Source organism: Triplophysa dalaica, chromosome 8, assembly GCF_015846415.1.
Source record: "Triplophysa dalaica isolate WHDGS20190420 chromosome 8, ASM1584641v1, whole genome shotgun sequence".
Classification (NCBI taxonomy): Eukaryota; Metazoa; Chordata; class Actinopteri; order Cypriniformes; family Nemacheilidae; genus Triplophysa; species Triplophysa dalaica.
The window spans coordinates 1,354,242-1,368,350 of NC_079549.1; the positions used below are offsets into that span (position 1 = coordinate 1,354,242).

At 40.2% G+C, this 14,109-nt stretch overlaps 1 protein-coding gene across 5 annotated transcripts in view; it reads left to right on the top strand.

The window, feature by feature from the left end:
- Window positions 1-13,891, top strand: part of zmp:0000001200 (dedicator of cytokinesis protein 9) — a 52,996-nt gene extending 39,105 nt beyond the window's left edge. For 4 of the 5 annotated variants that reach the window (XM_056754193.1, XM_056754191.1, XM_056754189.1 and 1 more), the window contains exons 31-53: window positions 480-658; window positions 784-897; window positions 1,014-1,122; window positions 1,203-1,327; window positions 2,263-2,377; window positions 3,446-3,512; window positions 3,699-3,746; window positions 3,832-3,968; window positions 4,112-4,227; window positions 4,303-4,440; window positions 5,418-5,600; window positions 5,677-5,790; window positions 5,866-6,081; window positions 6,165-6,222; window positions 6,918-7,024; window positions 7,561-7,683; window positions 8,266-8,379; window positions 9,651-9,797; window positions 10,233-10,443; window positions 11,291-11,481; window positions 12,625-12,725; window positions 12,816-12,954; window positions 13,055-13,891. In XM_056754193.1, coding sequence (XP_056610171.1) covers window positions 480-658; window positions 784-897; window positions 1,014-1,122; window positions 1,203-1,327; window positions 2,263-2,377; window positions 3,446-3,512; window positions 3,699-3,746; window positions 3,832-3,968; window positions 4,112-4,227; window positions 4,303-4,440; window positions 5,418-5,600; window positions 5,677-5,790; window positions 5,866-6,081; window positions 6,165-6,222; window positions 6,918-7,024; window positions 7,561-7,683; window positions 8,266-8,379; window positions 9,651-9,797; window positions 10,233-10,443; window positions 11,291-11,481; window positions 12,625-12,725; window positions 12,816-12,954; window positions 13,055-13,180 — 2,978 coding nt within the window. In that variant the 3' untranslated portion in view covers window positions 13,181-13,891. Of the gene's footprint in view, window positions 1-479; window positions 659-783; window positions 898-1,013; window positions 1,123-1,202; window positions 1,328-1,521; window positions 1,672-2,262; window positions 2,378-3,445; window positions 3,513-3,698; window positions 3,747-3,831; window positions 3,969-4,111; window positions 4,228-4,302; window positions 4,441-5,417; window positions 5,601-5,676; window positions 5,791-5,865; window positions 6,082-6,164; window positions 6,223-6,917; window positions 7,025-7,560; window positions 7,684-8,265; window positions 8,380-9,650; window positions 9,798-10,232; window positions 10,444-11,290; window positions 11,482-12,624; window positions 12,726-12,815; window positions 12,955-13,054 lie in introns of all 5 variants that reach the window. The other variant, XM_056754188.1, reaches the window with a different exon arrangement.
- Window positions 13,892-14,109: the final 218 nt, after the last annotated feature.

Genomic DNA, 14,109 nt, shown 5'->3' on the forward strand with positions numbered 1-14,109 from the left:
TGTCTAGTTACAAAAGAATTAATTAATGTCATTTCATTACTTTTCCCTTGAAAACGTCAAGTAAGGGATAACTCATATTTCTTCTGTAATTGAATTACAGTTACTTCTGATGTAACGAAACTAAATCTGTGTGCAATAGTGGAATTGACATTCAAATTCAAAGTCTAACTTTTTATCTTTAATGTATTATTGTCACATTTGTGATACTTTGGTCAGTTAATAAGAGTACATTATGTAGTTTTATATTATTTATTTGTATGAATTAAAATATCCTTGAATGACTCAACTAATCAAGGTTGATATAGGATATATAAGTAACTAAATACTTTTTTGAGAGAAGATTGAAAACACTATTGAATATGTAACTAGTAATTCATTACTTTTAGTAACTTGCCCAACACTGGGTGAGACTCGCTGTTATCATTGAATATGATAGAGTCCTGTGCTCACACTTCTCTCTCTCTCTCTCTCTCTGTCAGATCTTCAGCTGGATTACTCTCTGACTGATGATTTCTGCAAGAATCACTTCCTGGTGGGCTTGTTGTTGAGGGAAGTGGGCGGAGCTCTGCAGGAGTTCAGAGACATCCGTCACATCGCTATACAAGTGCTGAAGAACCTGATGATCAAACACGCCTTTGATGACCGCTACTCCACTAAGGTGAGATGGATGAGGAAACGTTAGCTGCTACTAAAAGAAAACAATCCTGTTCATAGGAACAGTAACATGAGTTGTTGTGTGTTTTGGTCGAGTCATCATGTGAAGGTGTGATGTGTGTCTGTCAGAGTCAACAGGCTCGCTTGGTGACGCTGTATCTGCCTCTGTTCAGTCTGATGCTGGAGAACGTCCACAGATTCAACGTGACAGACACCGCTTCTGTTATAAACCACACCAACAGTGTAAGACTGACACCAACATCTACGAATGAGATCTTCACACATTAGAGAATGAACACTTTTGTAAATCACGTTTGGTGTCAAACTGCTGTTGAGATTTGTTGTCTCCCAATATTCAGAATGGTCGTGATGATTCGGTCGCCGGCATGGTGACGCCATCCAAACACATGAGCTGCGTGATCGACGGCAGCCCTCACAAAGATCTGTTTGGAGTGATTTCTGGAGCAGGTGAGACCTCGCTGCTGTTTATTGGTTTTCACATAACTGAGTTGTGATGTGTGTTTACTGATGTGTTGTGTATGTGTCAGTCTCTCCTCACACGGCTAATGTGAACTGTGTACGATACACTGACTCACGGGCTTCCATCATCAGCACCGACTCTGTTAACGGCCTATCAGAACGCAGCATCGACAAGCCACACCCCCTAGACAAGGTACTGCCCAGTCACATGACCTGTCAGTGAGGTCTGTGGATTTATGCAGGTTTCACCTGAATCTGAACACTTCAGTTTCTGTGTGTGTGTGAAGGGTAGAGAGTGTGTGACGTGTGTGTTTAGAGTTTGTACGTGTGCGTATGTTAACCTGTGTGTGTGTGTTGTGTACCTTTTCCTGTCGTGCCGGCGTGAAGCGAGAGGGTTTCGCTCGCTGTCCCTCTGCAAACGTCCTGCGTTTCTTTAGCGACTCTGAGGAGACTCGGCTCTCGGCTCGCCTCAAACACCAGACCATGGACTTCTCTCTGCTCTCTACGTCATCTGATCAACTCACACACCCTACACAAGTATTACATCATCAGCCCTGACCTCTGACCCCTGCAGCTCATCTCTCACCTGTCACCCCTCAGTGTGCGAGTGGCTTTATTCATCCTCTTTCAGTGCCATCACTCATTGTGTTCATGAGAGTCTGAAGACAGCACATGAAACTCACAGATGAAGTGTACAAACACACACGAGGAGTGTCATGTGCTGTAGTGTAGATGTGATGTGTAGCAGCGCTCATTCCTGTCTGTGACGCCCTGTAGGAAAATCCACACAATCAACATTCTGCCTTCATAACTCACCTGCATGATATTCATATGAGTGTTGGACTGTGAATCTAAAGTCTTGAATAACTCAAAACAGACCAAAATTCACATCAGGTTTTTCTTTAAGATATATTGATTTGAATTCGTGTCATTAAAATGTCTGTTGAGTGAGTAAATGAGAGCAGGATTATCATGTGTGTTCCTCTGTGTGCAGTGTATCACTACTACTTTGTGTGTGTGTGTGCATGCCATCAATAGATGTGAGTTGAACTATCATTTCCAAGTGTATGTGTGTGTTACAGAGGTTCACGTGTGTGTCTCATGTTGTTGTTGTGTTGTGTCTGTCAGCGTCCTGTCACTCAGGTTCTGAGCGGCTCTTTGCTCCGCTTTGATAAACTGGATCAGTCTGAGGTGAAGAACATGTTAATGTGTTTCCTGCACGTCCTCAAGAACATGTCTGAAGGTACACACACACATACACACCACTCAGTGGATCGAGCGTCAGGTCATGCCAAGGTCATGGGTTCAAGCCCAGGGATTGCAGAAACGAATGTATATTGCAGACGGTATCGAAGCAACAACATAAACACTTGTGTCACACTTTATTTTAAGGTCTAATTCTCGCTATTAACAAACCGTTAACTTTGACTTTCATCCCAATAAACTCAGTATTTGGGTCTGAATGAGAGTTGTCAGGTTGAGGTATTAGATAGGATTAGGGATGTAGAATATGGTCATGCAGAATACGTGCTTTATAAGTGCTAATAAACAGATAATATACTAATAATATGCATGCTATAAAGCAATTTAGCATTGCTGACAAAAGTTTCTACACAAACAATAGAGCGCCGGTAGATTATTTCTAAGAACAAGCAAATAAACCGAGAAGAAGTGTTACTTGACTAAACTTCTCTCCAATATATTGAAATTTAGACTGCGATACCAAGCTCAACCACTAGATGTCAATACTATACACTTTCTTTAAATATGACTGAACTACAGGACACACTCAACAGATTATTTAATAAAATGACAAACTAAATTCAAACAATTGTTTATTTAATGCAATAATTAAACAATACAATAAATAAAAATATAAATTAATTTTAAATAAATTATAAATAGTTATATTATTAGACACAATAGCCAAACACAAAGCAGAAGTTAACTGCAGTTCTGACGCACACTTCTGATGAAACCGTCTGTTCTTCAATGTAGAGCCGTTGAGAGAGAGAGTCGCCTTAACTCCAATGAAACCTCAATCAATACTTCCCTGAAGTTACTAGTAACGCATGGAGCTGCGGCAAAACAGATTTAAATTAAATTAAACATATTTAAAGACACAAGTCATTTAATGAATAAAAATGAAAGAAATAAAGCACTTAAAGAGAAAACATAACTTCCTGGAACTATCTGAAGTTTCCATGAATCACGTAACATTCTCTCTACGGCTCTGGTGTGATGTATGTGGCTGTGAATAAAAGCATCACTACTGGAAATATGATGTAGATGTTTGTGGTGTGTTTGTTAGACGCTCTGTTCAACTACTGGAATAAAGCTTCACCCACAGACCTGATGAACTTCTTCAGTCTCCTCGAGTAAGAACACACACACCTCACACACACATACACACACAATAAAGTTGTAAAGCAGCTTTATATTAAATACTCATTAATACTGAAAGAAATGAGGACATGTATAGAATACATCATAACCCATCCAGCTCATGTATTACTGACATGTACTTGTTATTGTTACACAACATGTATTTGTTGCGTTTTCAGAGTGTGTCTTCATCAGTTCAGATACGTGGGAAGGAGACACATCACCAGGTAATCTGTGAGCTGTGTGTGTATCATCACATGATCATGTGAGAAGTGTTGTGCTCCGGTCCTGATGTGTGTGTTTGTGTGTCAGGTGTCTGGAGGGATCAGGGCCGGTGGTTCATGAGCGACGCTCTCAGACCCTCCCTGTGTCACGCAGCAGGAACAACGTCACACATGTACGACTGCAACAACTCAACAGTCTGGACAACTCTTACACGTTCAACCACAGTGAGTCACACACACACACAAACACACACACACTTTTACATCTTTAAATAACAATCATTCATTAACATGAGCAGGGTTTGACATCATTGCATCGCTCATGGGTGTATTTACTGAGCTGTGTGTTTGTGTGTGTGTGTGTGTAGCCTACAGTCATTCAGACGCTGATGTGTTGAATCAGTCTCTGTTGGAGGGAAATATTGCCACTGAAGTGTGTCTGACGGTTCTGGACACATTGAGCATCTTCATCATGGGCTTTAAGGTCAGACATCATCATCATCGTCAGTGTGTTTGTGTTGTTTGTGAGTGTAATGAACATGTGTGTGTGTTTGTTTAGACACAGTTAAGTCTGGATCACGGTCACAGTCCGCTCATGAAGAAAGTCTTCCAGGTTCATCTCTGTTTCTTACAAATCAACCAATCAGAGACGGCCCTGAAACAGGTCTTCACCTCCCTGCGCACCTTCATCTATAAGGTGAGCTCATCACGTCAGTCTGAACACTAGTGATAGTAATGTTAGATATGACATCATGTAGTAAACACTGATTTAGCAAATAAACCTCAGCGGTTATTGAAGAATACTTCTGTCATTATTTACTGTGTGCTCATGTAGTTCCAACTCTTTATATAGAGTGACAGATTACAAGGATTTATTGTGTGTATGTGAACAAGTGCTGAAACATTTATTACTCAATAGTGTGAATTTATCAGATTATCTCCTTCAGTTATTAACTTGTAGTTATCTGGGAATATTTGTCTTCTGTCAGGGGCAGTTTTGCTTTAATGAAGGCATATTTTTAACTTTGTCAAATATAAAGACTTAGTCATTTTGTTAAATATGTACATTATGTATATTGAATGTATAGTATATATTATATTACATATATTATTGTATGTTTAGTTTTTCTTTCTGAGCCTAAAACAATTTTAGGAAATAGGAATTCATTTTTTAAATGGGTAACGCTTAACAACAAAGTGCTATAAGTTAACATTAGTAAATGCTTTAGGAAACAATGAAGATTGAGTTTTTCAGCATTTATTAATCCTTGTTAATGTTAGTTCATTGTGCATTATTGACAACGTTTGATTTAAAGAATGTATTAATCAATGCTGTCCATAATCAAATTAATATAAATAAATGCAGTAGATGTATTGTTCATTGTTAGTTCATGTAAGCTAATGTATTCATTAATTGTGAACAAATATTATTGTAAAGTGTGACCAAAAATGTATTATTTTATATAATGTTTTTATTATTTGTGATGTTTTTTTCTGCGTTTTAAATATAGGTCATATTTTGTATTTAATGTCAAGCTTTGGATTTTATTTCATCTAAAGAATCTAAATGCGTTGCATTTTGGATTGTCATTCAGTATCAGAATGAGAGTAAAACTGTGATGGATCAGAAGTGTTTCTAATCAAACTCTTGTTTCCTCTGATGTTTGTGTTTAGTTTCCCTGCACGTTTTTCGAGGGCCGTGCGGATATGTGCGCGTCCTTCTGTTATGAGATCCTGAAGTGCTGTAACTCCAAACTGAGCTCCATCCGCAGCGACGCCGCTCATCTGCTTTATTTCCTCATGAAGAGCAACTTCGACTACACCGGACGCAAGTCTTTTGTCCGCACACATCTCCAGGTGAAGCATCGCCGTCACGTATGGCTCTACATAGAGCAGCAATCAGGTAGTGATGTCACGGTGTGTGTTTCCTCAGGTGGTGATCGGCGTCAGTCAGCTCATTGCTGATGTCATCGGTATAGGAGGGACGAGGTTTCAGCAGTCGCTGTCCATAATCAACAACTGCGCCAACAGCGACAGAACGATCAAAGTCAGTTTCCTGTGAAGGACTCGAGCATTGATACTTATTTATGTACACGTGTTTATACTCCGCTTTTCCCTGCAGAACACAGCGTTTCCGTCCGACGTGAAGGACCTGACGAAGAAGATCCGGACGGTTCTGATGGCCACGGCGCAAATGAAGGAGCACGAGCGAGACCCTGAGATGCTGGTGGACCTGCAGTACAGTCTGGCCAAGTCTTACGCCAGCACGCCAGAACTCCGCAAGACATGGCTGGACAGCATGGCCCGCATCCATGTGAAGAACGGAGACCTGTCTGAGGTACACAAACACACATCACCAAACACACACGTGCATCTTCTGCCCAGCGAAACTCATGTGCTCTGGTTTTGTTGTGTGTTTAGGCAGCCATGTGTTACGTGCATGTTGCGGCACTGGTGGCCGAGTACCTGCGGAGGAAGGGTGAGATACAGACATGTGTGATAATCATATGACAGTTATGTGAACATCAGTGGCCCCAACAGTGACCCCAGTGGGTCGCACAGACTGTCCTTCAGTCCTGGAGGTCTTAGCTCTGTGTCATGGGTCACAGGACTTTAGTTACTATATTGTCACCACAGGAGCAACGCTCATCTGTCAAGGTGTGATGGTAGCTTTGTGTTCTTCTGAAGTGTTACCCAAACATTCCTAAATGAACGGAAGACTAGTTTATTACACTGTTTTGAAAACACATGCAACATGAATCAAAGCAGGCAAATCTGATGTTAATGTACATTTGGAGATAAATACAATATTAGATTTGAAGGAAAAAAACAAAGGCAGGGGACTTATGATGTAAAACAATCTTTGTACATGTAATAAAATCAGTCTACATTTTTTAGCGGACATATACATTTTTTTTCTATTTATTTACATAAAAATATGACTACAACACTGTTAGAATTTTTGATCCTAAAAGACGTTCTGTCATTGATGTGATTGCGGTGAATGAATGTCGTATCAGTCATTTCCTCTCTCACCCTCATTCTCATATCTTCCTCTCTCATTGATAAAGCTGCTGTTGCTACAATATCACTCACACCTTATACTGCAGTTTACTTGACCTTTGACCTTCTGTACCACATACCGGTTTTACATCACGCTCTTTTTTTGTGAAGGGATGTTTAAACAGGGCTGCTCCGCATTCAGAGTGGTCACACCCAACATTGATGAAGAAGCGTCTATGATGGAGGACGTCGGCATGCAGGACGTCCACTTTAATGAGGTAAATATATGAAGAAGAACCGTCATGTCATCCTTTCTTACCTTTCATTTAGGGGCAGGGTCATCAGAAATATTATACAACAGAATAAACCGAAAATCAATGGTGAGGTGTTCGCTGTGAATCACTGTACAGAGAACAGACTGTAATATAGCTGAGGATCTTCAAATGAAAGGCGTCTGGAGGACCCTGTGGACGTGCTGTTTGAGGCTGATTTGTGTTGTTTGTCTTGATGTAGTTGGTGTTATAATAATGTGTTGTTGATTATCAGTGAAGCTTATCTGCTGAATGACTGACACACATTACTGCACTTTGACTGACAGATAAAACACAAAGAACATCACATTTACACTGAACATGCACTAAACATGGGAAAAGCTGCAGCATCATGTGTTTGCAGTCGACTATTATTTTTCGTTACGTAATGTGTCTTTATAAGTCAAATATAATTGTGGGTCACTTTATGTGTCATATATTCATTCATGTTTATTTGATATTGTGTAGATCTTGTTTTGAAAGTGTGTGTGTGTGTGTGACAGGATGTTCTGGTCGAGCTTCTGGAAGAATGTGCAGATGGTTTGTGGAAAGCCGAGCGTTATGAGCTCATCTCTGACATCTACAAACTCATCATTCCCATTTATGAGAAACGCAGAGACTTTGAGGTACGGAGCACTATCGGGTCATAATGAACCTTAGCAACGACATTGGAATACCATTTCTTTCCTGGTAAAATATGCAGAGACAACAATAAAACCTGTTAAAACATATTTTTGCTGTTCAATTTAATTCCACACAAAGACACACAGACTAGAGCTGCGTCCCAAATCACATACTGGGACAGTTTGCCTAACTACCTTTCGTACTGCGTCCGCCATGTTTTATGGTCATGTGACCTGTGACGTATAAACAACAACAACATACAGATGAGCGTTGTTAAGAACATAATTTACTCACGAGAAATCCATTTATTTAAAACAAACGTTCGCCTTAAAGTTATTCCTCTATATTTTTTTATTTACTTGTGAAATGTGACCGTTGCTCAGCCCCCGTGGCATCATGGGATAGAAAAGTGTCCATCAATCCACACTCGCCAATCTCTGCAGAAGTAGTAGACCATCTGTGAGGGTTTTGGACGTACTATTCATCCTCATTTTGGCCTACTATAAAGTATGGAAGTATGTGATTTGGGAGCAGGGTTGATCTTTATTAAAGACTGATGTTGCTTGTTCTCATGTTTGTGACAGAAACTGTCTCACCTGTATGACACGCTGCACCGAGCCTACAGTAAAGTGACAGAGGTGATGCACTCCTGTAAACGTCTGCTGGGAACATACTTCAGAGTGGCGTTCTTCGGTCAGGTGAGACTTTTTGGAAGCTTGTTTTAGAGAAGAGTGTGAAGTAGACAGAAGTGTAGAGGGGTGAGAGATGAATACATACAAACTCACCTCTGGTCAGACTGATGGATGTCAGTTTGATTTAATGTCTTTTATTTTCAGCTTTGAGTGTGTCGTCTTATTAATGGGAAATTGTGATGTTTTCAATGAGTAAAATGTGTGATGTGATGTGATGTGTGTCTGACTGTGTGTTTGTGTTGTCGTCCTGTTCTTTGTTCAAGCACTACCAGTGTAACATGAATGAGGTAAAACAGACGAGATTAGATCAGTCTCAGTGCCCATAATCCTCATGTGATCATTAGAGTCGTCACAGTGTAGTTGATATATCCCAGTATTTCCTGAGCACTGTTCAGAAGTAGCTGTGTCCTGTCATTAGTTAGTTGTGATCCAAAAATATTGATTTGTGTCACATTACTGCAGATTGATTGCTTAAATGACATCATCAGGCATGACATTGACATGTCAGATCTCAGTGAGTCTGTCAGTAGTTTGTCAGTTCACTGCAGTGTTTGTCTTTATTACTCTGGAAATGTAATTAAATAACTGATTAATCCTTTAAAAGTAATCAAACTTTATTTCAAATGGAATTAGTTACATTACACCCCCTCAAACAACAAAATAACATCTTGAGCCTTTTCGTCTTTTAACAAGTGCTTCAGGAAGTTTAGCCGTGCTGTACAGCCCTTTCATATTGTTTTGTGCAGGAGAGAGGCTTTGATAATCTGCACATGACCGACAACACTCAATGTTCAGAATAACTCAAAATAATGATTGTGTTTCCAGCTACACAACTCATACTTTTCCTTGATGTACCAAACATGGTCTTATGATGGGGAGATGTTTGGGTCTGTAATACTTACAGTTGGAGCATAAAGGCGATCATGAGAGGCAGCTCAGCCAATCATATAACAGCGTCTAGTCTCCTTGCCTGCGTTCGTCCAATCCACAGAAGCCGCGCCGATAGCATTGGTTTTCCTCTGAGTGGCGTTGTTGGTACTTTCCGCAGAGGAGCTTACAGGTTTCAGTTCTTTGACGTCGCAGGTTCTGTCGGCAACAATGTAACCTGTAGTTAGCTAAGCATGGAACTATAATCAAATCACCATTTTGGAAATTATAAAGCAGATGAATGAAACAACAGTAACGCATTACTGCCCAACACTGGTTCACTATCAGTAGTGTTTTAGTCGTCTGTCATTGGTTCCATTGCTCTGATTCAGTTGTGCTGGATGTTTCAGGGCTTCTTTGAGGATGAAGATGGTAAAGAATACATCTACAAGGAGCCTAAATTCACCCCACTGTCAGAAGTCTCACAAAGACTCCTGAAACTGTATTCAGACAAATTTGGAGCTGAGAATGTCAAAATGATTCAAGATTCTGGCAAGGTGAGAGATTACCAGTTACAGAATGAACAGTTTGTAATTATCATCAGTGAGTTATTAATAATAAAGAATGATTATAGCTGCTCAATAAACTCCAATCCCTGCATTACACTTCAGAAGAACTTGTCCTGCACATGATATAGTGTAAGAGCTCATATTATCACAAGGTTCTCTTCTAACTGATCAGTCAAAAGGCAAATCCATCAGATCACAAGATCACATACAGTATATATATATGTATATTACACACAGTTACACCCTGATAACCGCCCACAACACCCTCATGAATGTCAACCATGTTTCTATAGAAAATATAATGTATGTCAGTAGTTACAGTGTATTTGCATTGTGTGTTTATGTAAAGTGTCAAATAAATACATGTGTGATTACCATGATGATATAAATGTCCTCCACACTATGTATTTTTCTTTGGTGCAGATTAATCCAAAGGATTTAGACTCGAAATACGCCTACATCCAAGTGACCCACGTGAGTCCGTTCCTGGAGGAGAAGGAGCTGCTGGAGAGAAAAACTGACTTTGAGAGGAGTCACAATATTTGCCGGTTTGTGTTTGAGATGCCGTTTACAGTATCGGGCAGAAAACAGGGCGGTGTGGAGGAGCAGTGTAAACGCAGGACCATTCTCACTTGTGAGTGTGCACACTACACACTACACACACATCTCTTCTGTGAGGTTCACCGTCTGCACGTGTTCTGCAGTGTAGACCTCAGACACACAGATGGTTCTGCATGGCGTTAGTTTTTAAGACCAGAGTAGTGCATGTCCCAGGAGTTTTTATTAAAGAGGATTCATTATAGCTTCTAATAAAGTATATTTTATTTTATTTTGGAGTGAATGATACTACTTTATAATATATATTTCATACATTGTTGAGTCAGAACCGTTCAGTACAGCAGCTTATCTTATAATGACGAGTTTAATAACTTTCATTTATGTTTGTACCGTCAGTGGTGTTTTACTCCTGATTCCTCTCACTTTTGGCATTGAACTGAGATGATAATTTAATACAAATACTGCAGAAGACTTTGATCAAACATCTACCTGAGCTTTTAAATCAATGAAGTGGATTAATAAATGCATTCCATGAACGACACAGAACAAATGAAACAGTTTATTTCTACACTGCTTTTTACAGAGTTATATTGTTTGTATTGCCTCGATACAGAAAACCCATTTACATTTATGAATTTGACAGACGCTTTTATCCAAAGCGACTTACATTGCATTATCCTATACATTTATACTTAGGTATTTGCAATGCCTTGGGATCGAACCCACAACCTTGTGTTGTTAACGCAATGCTCTTACCACTGAGCTACAGGAAAGCATTTGTGAAACAAACAGACAATGAATATAGATAAAGCAGGAGTAATATGGGAATATATGTTATAATATATATAGTGATTAAAAGTAAAAAATCATTGTATTCAGAATAAAGTGTAATCTCTCTCTCTCTCTCTCTCTCTCTCTCTCAGCCACACAGTGTTTCCCGTATGTAAAGAAGCGGATTGCAGTGATGTATCAGCATCATGTGGATCTGAATCCTATCGAGGTGGCCATTGATGAGATGAGCAAGAAAGTGCTGGAGATCAGACAGTTGTGTTCCTGTAGTGATGTGGATATGATTCAACTACAGCTCAAACTACAGGGCAGCATCAGTGTCCAGGTACACAAACACTGATGTCATCACACCTGAATGTGACTGACCACTTTCATATAATCAATAGAAATGAAGAGTTTTTGTAAAGGGGTCATATGGTGCGAATACGTTTTTTTTCTGTGTTTGGTGTGTTATGAGTTGATCATGCATGTACAGGACATGTAAAATTGCAGAAATGAAAGTGTGGGAACAAAAGATGTGTTCTATGTAAAAGCAAATGCTCAACCAGACCTGCCTGAAACACCTCGTGTAATAACACCCACACAGATCTTTTACTAATGCCGTTCTAAACAGTGACACGGGGCTGTGCAGTCGCCTGTCAGTGGTGTCATATCCGTGTCACCCTTTGTTTACGTCTTCACTGATGTAGAAACCGCCTGACAACAGTGTCGTTGACAAATGCGGAAGTGGTTTCTAGCGTCTAGCAAGTCATTAGCGTGTTTCAAGCATCATTTATTTATGGACCACAATTATTCACAACATTTATAAATCTTTATTCGTTTACCTCATCCGATAACATGATTGCCGTCTGATTGATGGTCATCAGCGGTGGAGATGAAGACAACAGGTCTCATCATCCTTGTCTTTCACAGCGTCATTTGTTTTGATCATGAGCCTGTGTAGCTTTAAATCTTATAAACACATTGTGTGTCATATGAACCCTTTAAAAAAATATATATATATTGTGCATTCCAAGTAATATCAATCAAACGAAAGGTTGTTTCATTAAGTAATAATAACTCAAAAATGACTGCACAATAAAAGCATGTTAGGCTCCAGATCCATCGAGGCGCTTTAATGCGGCTGAAAACACTTGCGTGCTTGAGTCATGTTGATTACTATGATACGATGAGCGTGGAAAAAACACTGACGCTGAACCTGCTGAGAAGAGCGCTAGCTGCTGGCGTTTCCGTTGGAAGCAAATGTAAAAAACACACAGCACGCCGGCAGAAACACCTCGGTGGACACAGCCCTTTACAGTTATCTGATTGTACAAGGAAACATTTCAAATGTTTCTAGTTTTGCAGTATGAGATATGTTCATTTATTCAAATGACGAATCATCTGCTAATAATGAAGGTCATGAAAGAAATATTCAACAAGAGGCCGTTGTATTGATGTCAGTGTTTTTGTCATACGTGTAAACCAGGTGAATGCTGGACCTCTCGCGTACGCCAGAGCGTTTCTGGATGATTCCAGCACAAAGAAATACCCCGACAACAAAGTCAAACAGCTGAAAGAAGTTTTCCGGTAACTGATCCACACACACACACACACATCAGATGAGACAGACATCAGTGCACACTTCTGAGTGTTTCTGTGTGTTTCTGTGTTCTGCAGTCAGTTTGTGGAGGTGTGTGGTTTGGGTTTAAGTGTTAATGAACGACTGATCAAAGAAGACCAGCAGGAATATCACGAAGAGATGAAGACAAACTACAGAGATCTCACCAAAGAGCTCAGCGCTATCATGCACGAGACGGTACAACACACACACACACCACAGGAATGATCTCATCTGTGATTCTTCTTTCGTCTCGGAGGTTTTCTTGAACTTTTTTCCGTTTCTTTGCTCCGTGTAGATCAGTCCATCTGATGACGGGATGAGGAGTCCGATCCCAGATTCTCTTCACATCTTTAATGCCATCAGCGGAACGCCGACCTCAGCAACCATCCAGGGTCTGCCCAACACCTCCTCTGTGGTCTGACCCCTGCGCTGACCTCACGACCTTTCACCCGTCCACACGTATCTGCTGGACCCCTCCTTCAGAAGAGGATCACGTGAGGACATGGAGGAGAGGGATGAGACGACCTCTGACCTTCTGTTTCCTGTGGAGACATTATCATGACACTTCATGTGTTTTTCTGGCTATATTGCGGACAGAAAATGACCACGAGCAGCAGAAACAGCTGGACTCAAACCCCCTGCGTAAACATCACAGCTCCAGGCCTCACTACTTATGTGCTAAACCATAAGCTACGGCTGCAAAGCTTTTATCTGCTTTGTATGTTTTTAATGTTTCTTTATTCTCAGACGTTCCTGTTTTTAATATTCTTTTAAGTGACGGACTGAACTGTACTCTGACCTCTGATATCTGAGAGATATAAAATCTTGGCATTGGTTTGAAACACTGAGGCCGGGTCTAAAGCCATGACATATGAGCCGTTTATCTACATGTGCTTCTACAGTTTGTAATAAACTGCCAACAGTGGCACATTGAGGGGGCGTGACACACTGGAGGAGGGGCGGGGCTTATGTACACACAAATTCTAATGTGTTTGACATATTTTTATACTCTGGGACACAGTTGAATGTGATGATGTTTTTTATCTGTATTTAACATTTGCTGCTCTGCTGTATTAAATATTTCCTGTATTAAATATGCTTATTTTTTTTGAATAAATCTCACACAATTGTAGTCTGTTTCAGGTTCTCATTCAGATGTTCATTTATCTCGTCAACTCATATAATAATTGACTCTATAAATATTTTATGATCTTAACTGTGGTTTACAGCTTTCAGTTTGGAGGTATCAGTGCAAACCTGTTGGTGAAGTGAGGCGTCTGTGTGCAACTTCATAGAGACCCGTCTGATCAGAGTCATGCCAACAGTCACAGTGTTCACGTGAACGGTGCT